The 21,756-nt window shown below is 41.5% G+C and overlaps 1 protein-coding gene across 1 annotated transcript in view; it reads right to left on the bottom strand.

The window, feature by feature from the left end:
- The window catches only part of LOC101931777 (uncharacterized), a 93,853-nt gene that overhangs the window by 39,906 nt on the left and 32,191 nt on the right, over positions 1–21,756 (bottom strand). The window contains exons 12-13 of the mRNA XM_005299360.5: positions 20,435–20,546; positions 7,658–7,757 (exon numbers count right to left, since the gene is read on the bottom strand). Coding sequence (XP_005299417.2) covers positions 7,658–7,757; positions 20,435–20,546 — 212 coding nt within the window. The remainder of the gene's footprint in view (positions 1–7,657; positions 7,758–20,434; positions 20,547–21,756) is intronic.

The raw sequence follows: 21,756 nt of genomic DNA, 5'->3' as shown, positions 1-21,756 counted from the left end.
ATTTCAAACTTTTCACTAAACTCAGAAAGAATCTCAAATTTAATTTTGACAATGCGAAATTAAAATTTGTATTTAGATAGCATTACTGATAAAGTATGTTTGCATCTGCAAACACTCTCTTAAAAGAAACATTAGGCTTTAAAAATAAAGATTAGGAAGAATATGTTAGGAATTAGCTCTGTGGATTTTAACTCACTCGCTTTTCATTATGGAGATATACATTTTTAAAAGGTGCTGCTCTCTCAACATTATCTTTGACAGATCTAACACCTTTTATTTATTATAAAGCATAGGAACACATACACAAGCAAATTCCAACACACAGGCAACATTCCTATTGCTTCTTCTCAGACACTGGTTTTTGCTATGGAATTCCAGTCTCCGTTCCAAATCAGCATAACTACTTATGGCACACCTTTCTTATTTTAAAGTCTCTCTATACTGATTTTCAAACAAACAATGTAAACCACCAGAGAAGAAAAAGTTTATTTCAATAATCACTTACTGATTGGCAAGTACAGTGGTTCTCTCTGTTGTGACTATCCATATTTTTATTGTCCCCCTAAATCAATGTGTAGCTATGTACTACTTCCAAAAATACTGCAAGAATGTTAAGGTAGCAAAATCAAGCACTCAAAAATTAGGAAACACCAGAACTATGTCATTGGAATAACAGAGACTTAGTGGGATAACTCACATGACTGGAATACTGTCATGGATGGATATAAACTGTTCAGGAAGGACAGGCAGGGCAGAAAAGGTGGGGGAGTTGCATTGTATGTAAGAGAGGAGTATGACTGCTCAGAGCTCCGGTATGAAACTGCAGAAAAACCTGAGAGTCTCTGGATTAAGTTTAGAAGTGTGAGCAACAAGGGTGATGTTGTGGTGGGAGTCTGCTATAGACCACCAGACCAGGGAGGTGAGGTGGACGAGGCTTTCTTCCGGCAACCAGCAGAAGTTACTAGATCACAAGCCGTGGTTCTCATGGGAGACTTTAATCACCCTGATATCTGCTGGGAGAGCAATACAGCGGTGCACAGACAATCCAGGAAGTTTTTGGAAAGTGTAGGGGACAATTTCCTGGTGCAAGTGCTGGAGGAACCAACTAGGGGCAGAGCTCTTCTAGACCTGCTGCTCACAAACCAGGAAGAATTAGTAAGGGAAGCAAAAGTGGATGGGAACCTGGGAGGCAGTGACCATGAGATGGTCGAGTTCAGGATCCTGACACAAGGAAGAAAGGAGAGCAGCAGAATACGGACCCTGGACTTCAGAAAAGCAGACTTTGACTCCCTCAGGGAACTGATGGGCAGGATCCCGTGGGAGAATAACATGAGGGGGAAAGGAGTCCAGGAGAGCTGGCTGTATTTTAAAGAATCCTTATTGAGGTTACAGGAAAAAAACATCCCAATGTGTAGAAAGAACAGTAAATATGGCAGGCGACCAGCTTGGCTTAACAGTGAAATCCTTGCTGACCTTAAATGCAAAAAAGAAGCTTACAAGAAGTGGAAGATTGGACAAATGACCAGGGAGGAGTATAAAAATATTGCTCAGGCACGCAGGAGTGAAATCAGGAAGGCCAAATCACACTTGGAGTTGCAGCTAGCAAGAGATGTTAAGAGTAACAAGAAGGGTTTCTTCAGGTATGTTAGCAACAAGAAGAAAGTCAAGGAAAGTGTGGGCCCCTTACTGAATGAGGGAGGCAACCTAGTGACTGAGGATGTGGAAAAAGCTAATGTACTCAATGATTTTTTGCCTCTGTCTTCACGAACAAGGTCAGCTCCCAGACTGCTGCACTGGGCAGCACAGTATGGGGAGAAGGTGACCAGCCCTCTGTGGAGAAAGAAGTGGTTCAGGACTATTTAGAAAAACTGGATGAGCACAAGTCCATGGGGCCGGATGCGCTGCATCCGAGGGTGCTAAAGGAGTTGCGGATGTGACTGCAGAGCCATTGGCCATTATCTTTGAAAACTCATGGTGATCGGGGAAGGTCCCGGATCACTGGAAAAAGGCTAATGTAGTGCCCCCATCTTTAAAAAAGGGAAGGAGGAGGATCCAGGGAACTACAGGCCAGTCAGCCTCACCTCAGTCCCTGGAAAAATCATGGAGCAGGTCCTCAAGGAATCAATTCTGAAGCACTTAGAGGAGCGGAAAGTGATCAGGAACAGTCAGCATGGATTCACCAAGGGCAAGTCATGCCTGACTAACCTAATTGCCTTCTATGATGAGATAACTGGGTCTGTGGATGAGGGGAAAGCAGTGGATGTGTTATTCCTTGACTTTAGCAAAGCTTTTGATACAGTCTCCCACAGTATTCTTGCCAGCAAGTTAAAGAAGTATGGGCTGGATGAATGGACTATAAGGTGGATACAAAGCTGGCTAGATCATCGGGCTCAATGGGTAGTGATCAACGGCTCCATGTCTAGTTGGCAGCCAGTTTCAAGTGAAGTGCCCCAGGGGTCGGTCCTGGGGCCGGTTTTGTTCAATATCTTCATTAATGATCTGGAGGATGGCGTGGACTGCACTCTCAGCAAGTTTGCAGATGACACTAAACTGGGAGGAGTGGTAGATACGCTGGAGGGTAGGGACAGGATACAGAGGGACCTAGACAAATTAGAAGATTGGGCCAAAAGAAACCTGATGAGGTTCAACGAGGACAAGTGCAGAGTCCTGCACTTAGGACGGAAGAATCCCATGCACTGTTACAAATTAGGGACCGAATGGCTAGGAAGCAGTTCTGCAGAAAAGGACCTAGGGGTCACAGTGGACGAGAAGCTGGATATGAGTCAACAGTGTGCCCTTGTTGTCAAGAAGGCTAACGGCATTTTGGGCTGTGTAAGTAGGGACATTGCCAGCAGATTGAGGGACGTGATCGTTCCCCTCTATTCGACATTGGTGAGGCCTCATCTGGAGCACTGTGTCCAGTTTTGGGCCCCACACTACAAGAAAGATGTGGAAAAATTGGAAAGAGTCCAGAGGAGGGCAACAAAATTGATTAGGGGACTGGAGCACATGATTTATGAGGAGAGGCTGAGGGAACTGGGATTGTTTAGTCTGCAGAAGAGAAGAATGAGGGGGGATTTGATAGCTGCTTTGAACTACCTGAAAGGGGGTTCCAAAGAGGATGGATCTAGACTGTTCTTAGGGGTAGCAGATGACAGAACAAGGAGTAATGGTCTCAAGTTGCAATGGGGGAGGTTTAGGTTGGATATTAGGAAAAACTTTTTCACTAGGAGGGTGGTGAAGCACTGGAATGGGTTACCTAGGGAGGTGGTGGAATCTCCTTCCTTAGAGGTTTTTAAGGTCAGGCTTGACAAAGCCCTGGCTGGGATGATTTAGTTGGGAATTGGTCCTGCTTTGAGCAGGGGGTTGGACTAGATGACCTCCTGAGGTCCCTTACAACCCTTATATTCTATGATTCTATGAACTAAACAGAGCAAAATTTTCACAGACAGCAAAAAGCACATTGCCAACACTAGGGAGACCCCACTGCCAAATTCTAAGTCCGTGCTCCAGAACATGAAGGCTTTGGAATGTCTCAACAAACATGTTTAAAAAATTTTAAAAACAGATAATGCAACAACATTTCCCCTAATATTCACCTCAGAAATGTCCCCCAAAAATTCAGCCTTAGGCAAATACCCAGCTTTGAAAATTTTGACCTGAGTGGTTTACACATTTGAGAAATTTATAAAAAAATTGAAGAGAGTCCTAAATTAAAAGTGTTGGGCAATTTTAACTAGAGGTGTCACTAGCTGCACTGCCTAGAATTTATACTACTCTCACCACTGTGTTATCTCGAATAAGATGCACAATCAGTCTAGTGTTAGGAAAGAGGAATGGGAATCTATAATTCTGATTTCTATTCCTCATTCTTGCACTGATTCTCTGTATTAGCTGAGAAAACCATCTATACACCGAAATAATACTTTCCTGTCTCATCAGATGTTTCAGTGCTTAGTTTGTTTGCAACTAAGCATTTGTGATGAAAGGTGCTATAAGTATTAATTAGGCACCCAAGTGCGTGCGTGCACGCACACACAATATAATGTAATGTCAACTTGCTAAGCAGGTGGGAAAAAGAAAAAAACCAACACTTTTCCAATTACTATTCCTTTTGAACATCTGGTACAGAGTAAATCAGTACACTTTCTCTCTCCTACAAAGCTTAGTCTCCAAATGTGAAAAAGAAACAGGAAGAAAAGCTTCAATTCAGACCAAATCACCTTTGAGTTTAATAATATAACCTTTTTATTCTTTTTGGTCCCAAAGCATTCTTATTTGTTACCTTTTACAATAATCTTTCTGTAGACCTGTCATCTAGAAAATATATCATTTGTTTGGCAGTATTACTGTAGCCATTACTCCTCCTCCTGTCATATAAGACCAGGGGTCTCAAACATGCGGCCCGCGGGCTGCATGCGGCCCGTGGGGTTCTTTCATGCGGCCCACCAAGCTCCCCGTGCCTCCCCCTCCCCGCCTACCCCGTGTCGCTATGAGCCCCGTGCCGCTCCCTGAAGCGGCTGAACTACTGTATGTCCTTGCAGCCCCGGGCAGGGGTGTGGGAGGCAAATAGAGGGCTCCGTGCTCTTGCAGCTCCCATTGGCCGGGAACTGGGAACCGTGGCCAATGGGAGCTTTGGGGGAGGTACCTGGAGGAGCAGCAAGAGCAGCACATGGTGCTGTTTCCCCTTCCCCCCCAGGGACTCCGGCTGCTTCCTGGAGCGGAGCGGGGCTGGGGACAGGGCAGGCAGGCATAGAGCCTGCCCTGGCCGTGGTGCACGGCGCTGCCACCCTGGATCCACTCTAGGTAAGCGGCGCCGGGCCGGAGCTCATACCCCGCATGCCTTCTGCACCCCAACTCCCTGCCCTGAGCCCCCTGCCATACCCTGCACCCCTCGCAACGCCTGCACCCCAATCCCCTGCCTGGAGCCCCCTCCACACACTGCACCCCAATCCTCTGCTGCACCCCTCGCCCCTCCCGTACCCAGGGCCGGCTCCAGGGTTTTTGCTGCCCCAAGCAGCAAAAAGAAGAAGGCGGGGAGAAGCCGCAATCGCGATCTGCGACACTTCATCTCTACCACCGCTGCTTCAGTCTTCGGCGGCAATTTGGCGGCTGGTCCTTTGCTCCGAATGAGAGTGAGGGACCCGCCACCGAATTGCCGCCGAAAAGCCGGACGTGCCGCCCCTCTCCGTTGGCCGACCCAAGCACCTGCTTGCTGCGCTGGTACCTGGAGCTGGCAAGGGGCCGAGCGGCTCATCCCACTGCTGGTCTGGGGTTCCGTAATCCAGGCCGGGAGCAGGCTGAGTGGGGCTGGCAGCTGGGACCCCAGCTGGCAGCAGCATGCCACTAAAAATCAGCCCATGTGCCACCTTTGGCACACGTGCCGCAGGTTGCTGACCCCTGCTCTAGGAGTTACTCATCTCCTGATACAAATGTTATTTCACTAGCAAAATGGCAGTATGTAATCCAATTCTGCTAGAAAAATAGCATTCCTCTAGTGAAAGTGATATTTGTGAGTTTTCTAAGGATGTGGTGTAACAGAATAAAGATATAGCATATAGCTGTACAGGTATGTGGAAAGGCAATAAAAAGTGGACAGAAAGAAAAACTATGAATACCCAGATGAGGAGGGCTCCCCAACCAGCAACCTAGAATCCAGGGTGGATAAAAATCAATGATTTAAAATAAATAAATAAATAAATAAATAAAATCGGATTTTTTTGAGGGAAAAAAAACTATCTAAAGATAGTTTTAATTAAGATACATTATAGCTCAAAGATAATTCATCACAGAATAGGGATTATACATTCTAATTCTATAGTATGAGACAATATATTCATGTAATGTTTAAGAAAAGTTTTGTAAATGATTTCCAATAGTTCATGGATTAGGGAACCAATCTTATGGGGCTCCAGGGGCTTCTGTATAGATTATTTAGGTTCATCTTTCTATCTACCCAATGGGACTCAATGCTCAGTCTGGAAGATACCACCAGAGATGCTTAGTTTTGCAGTTCTCAATCTGTGGATTTGTGTCTCCAGAGATAACATGCTTGTTAACAGAAAAAATGTTTTAAATAAATAAATAGAGGTGAGAAATAACAGACCTCAATCCTATTGTCCCTCTGCAAATTTGTGTACACAGAGTCAATCCCTTACCTCTCTCTAAAAGTACAAAGTTTCAAAAAGTTCAATGAATAGAAAATCGTTGGTGGTGGAATAGATCTGGACAAGCAGAAGAAATCTGGAAATAAATGTGAGAAGGGAGGGACAGGCAGTAGAAACAAAAGTGAAGCTGTTTGAGCAGCATATTCCAGAATTCTTGAGGTCTTTCTGAGTATAGCCTTCATTGATTTGAGATCTACCATATCATTCTCTCACTAGAAGGGAAAACCTATAATGGCAGCAGGCTGTAAAAGAGACCCAGTTGGGGAATATTTTAATGGAAGTTCCTCTACATGTGGATAAGATAGGCATGCATGCAAAATGCAAACAGTGCAACAAAGAAATGCAAGGCCTGGGTTCCCAAATGAAACAACATCATGAGAAGTGTTCCTTCTCAGGAGGAAGCTGCTTTGAAGATGATGAAAGGAACATGTCTGAACATGCAGGATCTTCAGGTTGGTAAACTTTTTTATTTCATACTTCTTTCTTAAGGACTGCCTGTCTTCCTTCTGGACTTCCTTGAATTCTCATGTTTGAGCAAAAAATACTGTATGGTACTATCATTTTAGATGCAGTTGCAATGAAAAACAATAGCTGAAATAGGCAGATCTTCCTTTTACAATTTCACCTCTAAAGTAGTACTGAGTGTCAGTGAATGCAATGAGTAATACTAAATGAGCAGTATGGTAATAATAATTAAATAACTGCATTGTCTTATTTTATGAGAATCCATCCTCAACATACAGGATTCTGAAGACTATCCACCTTCAAGAGCACCATCGTTTTCTATAGTTTCAATTATTCATTTCCTGATATCACTGTAAAACTAATCTGAAAATTTTTCAAAATAAATCATTTTAAAAATGTATAGTGTGTACCTTCTAAAAATGAAACCTAGATCTATCTCTGAGTTGTGAAGAATATGTATTAAGGTTATAACAACCAACAAGAATGCATTTTCATGGAGAAATCCATGATTAAATCGAGTCTTCCTGATTAGTGATTTAAATCAAATCCATCCCGCTAGAATCTTTAGCCAGATTCTTTGAATATTAACCTGATCCTGAATAAATAATGTACGATGTAGTATGTTAACATTTTATAGCAACTTTGCCTTAATAAATTTTTTTTTTAAAAGGTAGCAGCAGCAGAAATGCTGAGAAACATGGGAGGAGTAAAAGGTGAATCTCCAAACAAAGTCAATACTTGAAAAGTCTGTTAATATCTTAGGCCCCATTTCAGCGAAGTATACGTTCAAGTTTGTGTTCATACAGCACATAGCACCATGGGACACCAACTGGGTCTTTGTGTTCATAGAATATCAGGGTTGGAAGGGACCTCAAGAGGTCATCTAGTCCAACCCTCTGGTCAAAGCAGGACCAATCCCCAAATCTATCACAATATTAATTATTCTATCACAATTATTAATAAACAACAACAACAACAACGACAAAGTAAGTGGCAGATACTAAGAGAAAGTAGTGAATATTTACCCATTCCAGTTCCAGCTGGTGCAATCTCTCTGGAGAAGATTTCCACAGCCTTTTTCTGCTTATGGTGTACAGCAAGCCAGATAACAGCTTCCCGTGGACCCTATTTGCAAATATTATGAGTATTAGGTTCAAGAATGATAAGCAAAGGTTAACTTACATACAGAGTTCTAGTAAATTTAAACATGTAGAATCATACAAAAGTGAACTACCACTATTGCAATTAAGACACTGCAGAAAGCCAATCACTATACAATATTACTAAGCACTATAACCATGTGCATCCAATGACATTCAAGCCTGGGGTTGCATTCTAATATACCTTAGAGAACTTCTGAATTTAATTTGATCTCAACCAGTATTTAAGTAAAAGAAACACTTACTTCACTTTCAAATTGGGGTGGGCAAACTCATTTTTGTCTCATTTTGAAGCTATTGAAAACATTGTGGGGTCAAAGCTAATGGGCCAGGCTCAAACCCTACATGAGGAGAGCCTGCTGTGCCAGGAGGGATTCACTCACGGAGAAGAGGGCAATGAAAACACTGTGCCCTCATTCAATTACAGCTAAAAAGTGACAAGTTTTTAAAGTGCTTATATACCAATGCTAGAAGTCTAAATAATAGGATGGGTGAACTAGAGTGCCTCGTATTAAATGAGGATAGTGATACAATAGGCATCACAGAAATTTGGTGGAATGAGGATAATCAATGGGACACAGTAATACCAAGGTACAAAATATATCGGATGGACAGAACAGGTCGCGTTAGTGGGGCAGTGGCATTAAATGTGAAAGAAAGTGTAGAATCAGATGAAGTAAAAATCTTAAATGAACCAAACTGCACCATAGAATCTCATGCTCAAATAATAAGAATATAGCAGTAGGGATATATTACCGACCACCCGACCAGGATGGTGATAGTGACAGTGAAATGCTCAGGGATATTAGAGAAGCTATTGAAATAAAACCCTCAATAATAATGGGGGATTTCAACTATCCCCATATTGACTGGGTACATATCATCTCAGGATGGGATACAGAGATAAAGTTCCTTGACACCTTATATTACTGTTTCTTGAAGCAGCTAGTCCTGGAACGCACCAGAGGAGAGGCAATCCTTGATTTAGTCCTAAGCGGAGCATAGGATCAGGTCCAAGAGGTGAATATAGCCGGACCGCTTGGTAATAGTGACCATAATATAATTAAATTGAACATCCCTGTGGCGGGGAAAACACCACAGCAGCCCAACACTGTAGCATTTAATTTCAGAAATGGGAACTACAGAAAAATGAGGAGGTTAGTTAAACAGAAATTAAAGGGTACAGTGCCAAAAGTGAAATCTCTGCAAGCTGTGTGGGAACTTTTAAAAGACAACATAATAGAGGCTCAACCCTAAATGTATACCCCAAATTAAAAAAAACATAGTAAGAGAACCAAAAAAGGTCCACCGTGGCTAAACAACAAAGTAAAAGAAGCAGAAAGAGGCAAAAAGGCATCCTCTAAAAAGTGGAAGTTAAATCCTAGTGAGGAAAATAGAAAGGAGCATAAACCCTGGCAAATGAAGTGTAAAAATACAATTAGGAAGGCCAAAAAAGAATTTGAGGAACGGTTAGCCAAAGATTAAAAAAAAGTAATAGCAAATTTATTTTTTTTAAGTACATCAGAAGCAGAAAGCCTGCTAAACAACCTGGATGATCGAGGTGCTAAAGGAGCACTCAAGGACGATAAGGCCATTGCAGAGAAACAAAATAAATTCTTAGCATCAGTCTTCATGGTGGAGGATGTGAGGGAGATTCCCAAACCTGAGCCATTCTTTTTAGGTGACAGATCAGAGGAACTGTCCCAGATTGAGGTATCATTAAAGGAGGTTTTGGAACAAACTGATAAATTAAACAGCAATAAGTCACCAGGACCAAATGGTATTCACCCAAGAGTTCTGAAGGAACTCAAATGTGAAATTGCAGGACTACCAACTGTAGTCTGTAACGTATCATTTAAATCAGCTTTTGTACCAAATGACTGGAGGATAAATAATGTGACACCAATTTTTTAAAAGGGCTCTAGAGGTGACCCCGGCAATTACAGGCCGGTAAGCCTAACTTCTGTATTGGGCAAATTGGTTGAAACTATAGTAAAGAACAAAATTGTCAGACATACAGTTGAACATTATTTGCTTGGGAATAGTCAACATGTTTTTTTGTAAAGGGAAATCATGACTCACCGATCTACGAGAATTCTTGGGGAGAGGGGTCAACAAGCATGTGGACAAGGGGGATCCAGTGGTTATAGTGTATTTAGATTTTCAGAAAGCCTTTGACATAGTCCCTCACCAAAGGCTTTAAGAAAAGTAAGCAGTCATGGGATAGGAGGGAAGGTTCTCTCATGGACTGGTAACTGGTTAAAAGATAGGAAACAAAGGCTAGGAATAAATGGTCAGTCTTCAGAATGGAGAGAGGTAAATAGTGGTGTTTCCTAGGGGTCTGTACTGGGACTAGTCCTATTTAACATTCATAAATGATCTGGAAAAAGGGGTAAACAGTGAGGTGGCAAAATTGGCAGATGATACAAAACTACACAAGATAGTTAAGCCCCAGGCAGACTGTGAAGAGCAACAAAAGGATCTCTCAAAACTGGGTGAATGGGCAACAAAATGGCAGATGAAATTCAATGTTGATAAATGCAAAGTAATGCACATTGGAAAACATAATCCCAACTATACATATAAAATTATGGGGTCTAAATTAGCTGTCACCACTCAAGAAAGAGATCTTGGAGTCATTGTGGATAGTTCTGTGAAAACATCCACTCAATGTGCAGCAACAGTCAAAAAAGCGAACAAAATGTTGGGAGTCATTAAAAAAAGGATAGATAATAAGACAGAAAATATTATATTGTCTCAATATAAATCCATGGTATGCCCACATCTTGATTACTGAGTGCAGATGTGGTCACCCCATATTAAAAAAGGTATACTGAATTGGAAAAGGTTCAGAAAAGGGCAACAAAAATGATTAGGGGAATGGAACGGCTGCCGTCTGAGGAGAGCTTAATAAGACTGGGACTTTTCAGCTTGGAAAAAAGACAACTAAGGGGGGATATGATAGAAGTCTATAAAATCATGACAGGTGTGGAGAAAGTAAATAAGGAAGTGTTACTTACTCCTTCTCATAACACAAGAACTAGGGGCCACCAAATGAAATTAATAGACAGCAGTTTTAAAACAAACAAAAGGAAGTATCTTTTCACACAACACACAGTCAACGTGTGGAACTCCTTGCCAGAGGATGTTGTGAAGGCCAAGACTATAACAGGGTTCAAAACAGAACTAGATAAATTCATGGAGGATAGGTCCATCAATGGCTATTAGCCAGGATGGACAGGGATGGCGTCCCTAGCCTCTATTTGCCAGAAACTGGGAGTGGGCGACGGGATGGATCACTTGATTATTACCTGTTCTGTTCATTTCCTCTGGGGCACCTGGCATTGGCCACCATCGGAAAACAGGATACTGGGCTAGATGGATCTTTGGTCTGACCCAGTATGGTTATTCTTATGTTGCTGGCAGAAACTGCTGTGGGGACACATTAAGTCAATGCACTGCCTCCACCCTCCCATACCTTCTTCTAGCTCCCTAGCCATACTCCACTTCCCAGGCCAACCATACCCATTTCTCACTTCGATTTTCATTCTGCAAAGTCTGTCCTGAAATGGACTTTCTGCCACTGGAGGAGCCTCTATTGGGGTCTACACTTTGGCGAAAGCTTTAGGATGAAACCTTGTTTCCCATGAAGTCAATGGCAAAACTCCCATTGACTTCAATGGTGCCAGGATTTCACCTTTAAAAAAAAATACAAAAGCCCCCCAAAACCCCCCTCTCTATTGTATGTTTTTCTCTTTATACTTAACAATTTTTGCTTGTCTTATGCAGATGTAATCCCTAATTGTATCTGCCTAAACACAGCATTTCTAAATACTCTCCTTTTTTGCAGCTGGGATAAGATTCCTTCTCCAGCCTCCTCTGATAGTTTTCTGCTTTTACTCTCGTTTCAATGACAGCCTCTGTCCGCTTTAGGTTTCTTTTTTTACCACAAGCAATCAGCCATACCTGTGTTTTTTCAAGTGGGAATTTATGTTCTTCAGTAAGGTAAATGCTTGGGTCAGCTTTGATTCTACCCTTTTGATCAAATTTCCAGTACTAAGCCCTATATCAGTTATTTGGAATACAAATCTAATATACCATCCTCAGTTCCCTAGGAACAATAATAAATGTTTCTACTTTTTATATGAAATGGGATTGCACAAAGTTATAACCCTACAGCTCAGATTTTTCTCACATGGAATTATAAAGTGTTGTGAAATATTTCCTCTTCCTGATAGTCAGCTATACTATACAACACGGGTCAGCAACCTTTGGGAAGTGGTGTGCCAAGTCTTCATTAATTTAAGGTTTCGCGTGCCAGACCGGTAGCGCAGGCAGCAGACGGAACCCCAGACCAGCAGCGGGCTGAGCCGCTCAGCCCACTGCCGGTCTCGGGTTCCGTCCACTGGCCCCGCTCAGCCTGCTGCCGGCCTGGGTTCCATCCATCCAGGCTGGCAGTGAGCTGGCAAGGGGCTGGTGGCTGGGACCCCGGCTGGCAAGGGGCCGGCGGCCGGGACCCTAGACTGACAGTGGGCTGAGCGGCTCATCCCGCAGCCAGTCTGGGGTCCTGGCTGCTGGCCCTGCTCAGCCCGTTGCCAGCCCGGGTTCCATCCATCCAGGCCAGCAGTAGGCTGAGGGAGGCCGGCGGCCGGGACCCTGGCTGGCAAGGGGCCGAGCGGCTCATCCCGCTGCTGGTCTGGGGTTCCGTAATCCAGGCTGGGAGCAGGCTGAGCGGGGCCGGCGGCTGGGACCTCGGCTGGCAGCAGCGTGCCACTAAAAATCAGCCCGCATGCTGCCTTTGGCATGTGTGCCGCAGGTTGCTGACCCCTGCTATATAATTTACAGTTCATGCTAAGTTCTTCTTGCAACCCCCCTAGGTCTATCCAAGGTCATGTTAGACTTATACAAACTTTAATTTCTTCACTGCTGTGTTTGTGTCTCAAACCTAGTTTTGCTAAGAGATTTACTCTATTTGTTAGTGAACATAGAGAAAAATTCTAAAAGTTTATTTGATAAGTTCACATGAAATCCTGATCCCATTTAACACAATGGCAAAACTCTCATTGATTCAAACAGAAGCAGGATTTGGCCTCTCAAGACGAGGAGGGTTTTTTCTCATTTCCATTTTCTTCTGTCCTTTTGCTATAAAGAAATTTGCACAGGGAAAGGAGATGTTCTATGAAAACACACCAACATTAAACATTAAACATATTATTAGTTTCTACAAAACCCATAGTGCTTTAGACTTTGCTTCTGGAATGTTGTGCATAAAGAATATTAGACTCATGATATATTCTAGCAAAAAATGGAAGACAAAAGAAGTAAAGCAACCAAAAAGGGAGAATCCAACAAAGTGGAGCCAAACCAGTCAGAGATTATCCTCATTCTCTGTTTGTTCAATGCCCTTTTTGCTTTTTACTTCATTAAGTTGTCTCTTCCACATTTTATTTCCGTTTCCCATTAGAATCATCCCTGAAGGACCCTAGAGAGAAGAAGGCACCATCTCTGGTCACTAGGGTCTACCCTTCCTTTAACTTCCTCCTCCCCAACAGGTACTGGGTCGTACACTTCTTCTGCCAGTCTGCTATTACCTTCTCTCCTCCTCACAGGGAACTGCTCTGAGTAAATGGGGAGACCATGTTCCTGCTTCCTCTGCCCACCCATATTCCAGCAGCCTGTCAGCTCCTTCACTGAGCTTTTCCCCCTTTATAGCTAGAGGCTGCAATAGTAACTCACAGGAGGAGTTGGCTCAGTTGCAGGTAGCAAGCCAGTGGCTGGGAGGGAGGTTGCAATGATCCTAATGCTGTCGGTGGAAACCCAGATGGCTCCTTCACAGCCACAAAGAGGTCAGGGATTCCTCCTCTCCCCAAAATGGGGAGTCCCCCACTACAATCCTCGTAAACATGAAAGATCAAGCCTGGATAGCTCTGTGCGTGAAACTTGAATAACCCATGTTATTTAGAAAAAAAATATCATCAGTCCTATCGTTTATAATACAAAAGCTCCCCGTGAAGCAGGAAGGACTAGGTACCTACTGGCATTAGCAGCAACTACACACCACTCCACAGAAACACTAACCCAGGAACCAAACCCTGTAATAAACCTCGTTGCCTACTCTGTCCCCATATCTACTCTAGTGACACCATCAGAGGACCCAACCACATCAGCCACACTATCAGGGAACCCATTCACTTGCACATCTACTAATGCGGTATATGCCATCATATGCCAGCAATGTCTTACTGCCATGTACATTGGCCAAACCGGACAATCTCTACATAAAAGAATAAATGGACACAAATCGGATATCAGGAATGGTAACATACAAAAGCCAATAGGAGAACACTTCAATCTTCCTGGACATTCTATAACAGATTTAAAAGTAGCCATACTTGAACAAAAAACCTTCAGAAACAGACCTCAAAGAGAAACTGCAGAACTAAAATTCATTTGCAAATTTAACACCATTAACTTGGGCTTGAATAGGGACTGGGAGTGGCTGGCTCATTGCAGAAGCAACTTTTCCTCTCCTGGAATTGACACCTCCTCATCAATTACTGGGAGTGAATTACATCCACCCTGATTGTATTGGCCCTGTCAACACTGGTTCTCCACTTGTGAGGTAACTCCCTTCTCTTCATGTGTCAGTATAACAATGCCTGCAACTGTAATTTTCACTCCATGCATCTGAAGAAGTGGGTTTTTTACCCACGAAAGCTTATGCCCAAATAAATCTGTTGGTCTTTAAGGTGCCACCGGACTCCTTGTTGTTTTTGTGGATACAGACTAACACGGCTACCCCCTGATACTAACAAATAAGATACTCTTGGGTTTGTATTAATATACCACTAGGGAACTTCCCTAGTGCTTAAAATCACATAGCTGATACACAGCCCAGTACCTCTCAAGATACAGTATTTGAAATATGCACCACTGTGGCTCATTTCAGGAAACATCTGATTTCTACAGTATGTTAGTTTTCCCTACTGCTAGATGCCCACTGCAGGGTTTACACACACTGATAATATTTTCAGAACTAACAGAAACAGTTTACTTTCCCCAGAGAAAGCATTTGCTTGGTGCTATTACCAGGATTCTGGTAAGACTGGTATAATGATCCAGGAGGTCACATTTGTTGCTGGCTTGGTGAAAACTAATTACAGAATACACCTATCAGCTTGGGGTGTCTGCTCTGGTTTCTGAGAGTCTGCCCTGAGGTAGGCACTCTCAGTTGTGAGGCAATCCAGACAGCATGACACAGTTTATGACTGATGCTGGAAGATTGACAAGTATCTTTTTTTTTGTTTGTTGAACTTTTTTAAAATCCAAGCTAGTGTTTACATTTTTCGAAGATGCAGCATCTACCTCAATCAGATTATGTGGCAATGAGTTTTACAACTGGACTGTGATTTGATTTTTAAAGCATTTCTATATATAAATTTTAAAATTTGTTGCCTTATAATCTCATAGAGGCCCCACTTGATCATATTATCAATGGGCAAAGTAAATAGGAAAGTTTTACTAGTTTTCTTTATGCTACCCATTATTAAATAGTCTCAACTTTTCTTAATCTTCTTCTTTCCCAACATTTTTAATGTCTTCTCACATCAAAACCTACGATGTCCCAGATCGTATTTGTTGCCCATTCCCTTGGGATGAATGGAGGGCACATGGAGCATAGTAAGCTGTGAGAAAAAAACCCAGAAAAGCACCCAAATGCGCTCTTCATTCAAAGGACAAACACACTATAGACTATCCAATGTCCTAGCAGTGCTGTCATCTCTGGAACCTTCTTGTAATGCTCAATCCAATCCCCACTAAACTACACGGAAATACTCCTATGAATTCAATGGACTATGCATCAGGTTCTTAATGAACAAGAGGAGACAGTATGAATTCATTTGTAAAAATTATCTTTAATTGTTAAGCAACCTAAACTTGCTAAATAAGGCGATCAATCAATTAATTCATTTCACTGTTATCACATTCAAGACATGAAGATCAATGATTCAGCTACTCCACAGCTAAAATCACCCAATCATAAGCTTTCATAATAAAATGATAATAATTTGACTTTCTTTTTTCCCCTTTTACTCAAACACAGGTATCTGATTGATAGAAGCCTGGACTAATTAACTACCTGTTCATAAAGTTGGGACATTTTCACCCTCTCCTATTCTAAGAGCATATCTACACTGGTGCACTCAGGAAAGTGAAGCCAAATGAATTAAAGTTGCAAATTTAAAGTGTGTAAGTTAAATCACATTAAACCCCTGTGTGGACACTTTCATTTAGAAGTAAAGTGGCCTTAATTCACTTTAGTTTAGTGTACTAGCTAAAGCACTGATATAGTCCCATGACTACGTTAATACGAACTAAGTATCTTTTAGTTCGCACCAACAGGGTCCACATGGGACAGTTACAGCGCAACATTTCAGAGCACTCTACAATTCATACCCCTGCAGTCCACATTGTGGCACTATGTAGACAAGCTCTTAGACCACTTTACCTCTGAACGAAAGCACCCACACAGGAGTTTTAATGCACCAATAGTTAATTCGGCACCAATGGTTAATTCGGCTTAACTTCCCATGTAGGACAAGCCCTACTAAGGCCTAGTCTTCACTTACCGGCTGGTCCGGCGGCACGCCATCGATGTTCTGGGATCGATTTATCGCGTCTGGTTAAGACGCGATAAATCGATCCCGGATCGATCCCGGAAGTGCTCACAGTCGGCGCCGGTACTCCAGCTCGCCGAGAGGAGTACGCGGCGTCGACAGGGGGAGACTTCCGGACGCGTCTGGACCGCGGTAAGTTCGGACTAAGGTACTTTGAATTCAGCTACGTTATTAACGTAGCTGAATTTGCGTACCTTAGTCCGAAGTCCGGACTAAGTGGGGACCAGGCCTAAGAGTTATCAAAACAGAATTGAAATTACAAAGTCCATTTTTCATAGCTCCCATTACATGTGATAGTGTGCCACGAGGGCAAACTTTAAGGATATATTTTATAAAGTGTAGCAACAGCCGGTGCTCTGACCACATTTATACAACTGAAAAAAATCAAACAAAGCAGCAATCTTCAGGCATCTTCTTAAGAACTGTTACTACACAGAACAGGAGGGAGCCTCCAGCTCAAATTTAACAAGGAATGTATTTTTCACATCCACAGTTTCAAGACTTAGGGACTAAATTAGTGCAATTAAGTCGCCTGGTAATTAGTAGGAAACATGTCTATGCAAAATAAAACATCTGTTTCCGGACTATATCAGGCCTTCAATATTCCTTTTATATTTCCATTCAGCCTTATGCTTACTTCCTAGCCTTCAGATAAAGGATGCTGCAGTGATCTAAAAAATAAAAAACACAAAATTGCTGTCTTTTTCAGTGCCTTAATCCAATGTTGGGAACTGCAGATGTATAGTATATCTGCATAGTTATTAATACATCCAGATTTACATGGTCATGTTTAAAAATCTAGTGGACACATATTTAGCAAAAAGTGCTAGCTAGACAAAGTTAAATATTTCAGTCATATCCTATATTAAGGATATGTATATAAACAGTATGTGGAGCATTAACAAATAATAGATGTCTCAGTAAATGATTAATCAATTGTTATTGAGTTAAATGGATGCTTATAACCACCTATAACATATAATATTCATATCTATAACACGCTTATAATATCTATTTAATCATTTATTACTTCTTAATAAAAACTATTTATATACGTACTCTTAATGTAAAGTGTGATTGATATGTCTAAATTAAAGACTAGTTGATGCTACAATACTTGGCCTAAAAGAAACAGTTTCAGAACAGATATTGTAGGAAGTATGCAAAACTTTAACTACAGACATTGGGCCTGGCTAAATCTGCATTATGCCTTGGCTTGAAAACTACAGAGGCTAACCTGAAACCTGAAGAAAGGCACCATAACCATGCTGTGCTCATGCAGCCAACCCCTCTCTCCTCACTCCACCCACCTCAGCAGACATTTATGGAAAGTAGACTCAATGGTTATCCAGGGGTGTGTGCTGTGACTGTGTTAATTATACCATACATAACTGTTTCACTATTATCACGTCTATCATACAGATATCTTGTCTCTCATCTTAAATTTAGATTGTAAGATCTACAATGAGGCTTTGGACACTACTGCAATACAAACAAACAAACAAAAACAACAACAATACCTTCCCAATAGGGAGGTATATTACTCTCTGTCCAACTTGACACCTGGGCAGACTGAATGGTTGCACAGCCCACAGAGCACTGTTTATAGTTAACAGCTCAGAAACTGAATTGTCAACAAGGGAGTACAAATGAGATCTTGGCCCTTTCAGCTTTAATACTCCTGGTAATCATAAGGTAGGGGCAGAAAAGCCATCCCCTGAAATTTCTACCATCCTCAACAAAATTTTGGGTCTCCCCCCAACCCTTTAAAGAAGAGCAATCTCCCCACTGGTGCTGTCCACTTCCACCCAGGAGCTTTGCAGGGGCTACAATAACCTACATGGCCCTAGTGGGAGGCCAAGAGTGGGTCAAGATCCACAAATGTCTGCTTTTACATTTTCATCCCCATCCCAAGCAGCTCTGCATATGCCACCCACAAAATCTTATAAAATAAATAAATAAATTAATGGAGATATCCTATCTCCTAGAACTGGAAAGGATCTCAAAAGGTCATTGAGTCCAGCCCCCTGCCTTCACTAGCAGGACCAAGTACTGATTTTGCCCCAGATCCCTAAGTGGCCCCCTCAAGGATTGAACTCATAACCCTGGCCAATGCTCAAACCACTGAGCGATCCTCCCCCCCCCCAATAGGATCTCTGCCTCAGTCAGTGCATGGTATTGACCTGCTCTGAGGATGAATAAGTAGTGAAGGAAACTCTCTGTAGGACAACTGCATAATTTGTTCCAGAACTTGGAAGATGTGTAGTGAACGAGGCAGGGGATTGTAGGGAGAGAAAGGATGGTCTTAGGTTGAGGCAGCTGAATGTGGTTCTGGAGAACTAGATTCTATCCCGGTCTCTACGAAAAACTTTCTAAGCAAATCGCTTAAGCTAACCTTTTGACAGATAGTAACTAATCATGTGTTCCTCATTTTTTTGGCTACTTGAGTTGAGACCAGGGGGTTTGATGATCTTATATTCTCCGTGTGTCAGTTCCCTATCTGTAAAATGGGGATTATAATAGCCACTCATCTCATAGCAGTGTTGCAAAAATAAATGAATGTTTATGAAGCACTCAGATATTATAATGATGAGCTCCATAGAAAAGCTCATGAAGAAATTAATAATACTGTCTTTAGAGCAGGGTTTTAATATTGTACAGTAAATAAGAAGTGAGGGCTACAGATGGAACAAGGAGTAGAAAACAAAAATACTGAATAACTGCTAATTAAGTGAGCACCCTCCATTCTGTGTACTAACTGAGAACATGGGTCCTGGGGGGAGGGGGGAGAGAAGTATTATATCATGTAATTAAAGACAGCACCATAATGCACAGGCAACTTTAATTCTGACATTTCCTAACTTCTGAGAGGTTGACCTTAGTAATATTATTTAATACAGTTTGTGTGTGTTTAAAATAGAGAATCAGAGCATATGATCCTGGAAAGGGAAGGCATAGGTCCGCCACATAAGTATTACACTCTGATTTAGCAGAGGGAGTTTTGCTGCACTGCGGAATGAAGTTAAGCATAAACATTAAAATAAACAGTTACACTGATAAGTTACCTAGTTCTATTGTGGAAATTGACTCTTCATAAACAGTTTGTTAACTTTCTACATAACACATGTTCTTGTCTCCTATAAACATATATATTCAGCAATTTTAAAATACTGACACATTCCTCACATCAGATTCATAGACTGAGCTTTGCCAAACATGTATCTTGGAATTTTGCAAGACTTTGCAACTGACAAAGAAGAATTAGATGCTACTGTTTTGGAACAAGTCACACAACCTAAATATTTAAGTGTATGACTTAACTCAAGATTTATTGCTGTCTTTTACAGACCTTCATATGTGGATTTAGTTGAAGCAGATGCGTGGTAGTTGCACCCACTATGGCTACCATTCAAATCTGTACATATGAATTTAACAAGTCACAAAACACAGCAAATTATCATGTAATTAAAGACTATCATAATGCATATACACAAGGGGGGCCTAATTAAGGCAACCTTAATTCTGGTATTTCCTAGCTTCTGAATGCTTAACTGTGTAGCCTTAACATTCTTTTAAAGTATTTTAATATAATTTAAATAGGTGTAATATGTGATCACATCAAAAGAACTCCTATTATTATGAAGTTTGCTCTTGGGCAGATATTTATTTACACACACACATAAGTTAAAAAGTGTTTCTTTAGATTTCATAACAATGTATTTGTGGCACAGCAAGGTCTCAATCCTACAAAGATTTACTCATTACTTAACATTTGAGTACTCACATTAGGTTCATGTGTAGACCCGTGAACATCAAAGTTAGGCACGTGCAAAAGTCTTTGCAAGATGTTGTCAGCTCAGGAATTTCCCCCAGTAAGTAATCTCTTTAAAAAGTTACATAAAGATAACATGGGGGAATTAAAATGGGTCAGAAAAGGCTTCATATTCTTGTGCTTAGTACTTACATCATCTATTTTCTTTTTCGCATGGGGTCCATATGTATCTTCAGAACCTAAAATTTGTATGTTAACTGCACAGTAATCTTCATACCCAAGCTGACTGAAAATAAGGCGAGTCCTGCAACAGATTATTTGTTATTATCAAACTGCTTAAAAAATATTATACGCAGTAACAGTGCAGTCCATCAGTTTTAGTTCTGTTCTAGTTAAATTTGGATTTGAATATTTCTTATCTGGGCAAATTTACTGCTATATCATATGACAATATCAAGTTAGTCATATTTAAAATACATCCTGACCTCTTGATTCTAAATTTCTATTTATTTAAGTTATCTTAAAGATGGCCTGCAAAGGAAAAAATAAATGGGCTTGTACTTTTTTACTTGCTTCATTCTGATGAATGAAGAAAGCAGAAAATGTTATTAAAATTAATACATTTTGCTTGCTTTCACATTAGAAATTCAGCTCCTATATTTGCTCCCCCTGGAAGACACTATGAATAATTAAGAAATACATGAATGACATCAGAAGTACCAAAGAAATGAAATCTACTTAACTGAGTTCAGGAGGAATTTTTATTCAGACTTTAAAATTCCTTGTTTTGTGTTAATTCCTATGTAAATTAAATGCCTAAAAACAGTTGGAAGAAAAGTTATTTGTTGAATTTTTACTACCCCCAGCTCTTCAGTTAAGAGCTGAGAAGCTCTCAATACATTTTTCTGGGTCCTTCCCAGTGGAGACTGCCACTAAACACCAGGAAGGCAAGACTTGACATTCCTAATGTGTCTATAGTTAACAACGAGCAGGAGGGAGGAAAGGGGGAAAACAGTGGAAAAACATCTTTCCAGCTTTCTTCATACTGCATTAAAAAGAAGTATACACACATTTTTTTCCATTGCAGGTCATATTCAGCAGAGCCACAGATAATATAGGTTAACCTATATTTACCAGATGTCAAAACAACTGGAAGTGAGAAAAAATAATAGAAGTTACACTGTTCCAGATTCCATACAACATGGTCTAGAGTAAAGAATCAGGAACTCTGAGTCCTACTAAGAGCTCAGCTACTGACTCACTGTGGGTACGTCTACACTGCAATGAAAGACCTGAGGCACCAAGTCTCAAAGCTTGGGTGAACCGACTCGGGCTTGCAGGGCTTGGGCTGCAGGGCTAAAAATTGCAGTGTAGATGTTTGGGCTCAGGCTGGTGCCTGGGCTTTGAGACACTTCTACCCCAAACCATAGTAGTAGAAAATTTTCACTCTACTAAGAAGCCTGCAGCCAATCAGCACAGCCCCCAAAGTAGGCTGTTCTGACTAGAGATGGGGA

This window comes from Chrysemys picta, chromosome 5 (assembly GCF_011386835.1).
Source record: "Chrysemys picta bellii isolate R12L10 chromosome 5, ASM1138683v2, whole genome shotgun sequence".
In the NCBI taxonomy this organism is placed as follows: Eukaryota; Metazoa; Chordata; order Testudines; family Emydidae; genus Chrysemys; species Chrysemys picta.
Note: the sequence above shows the minus strand (reverse complement) of the source record. Positions and strands in the feature narration are given on the sequence as shown.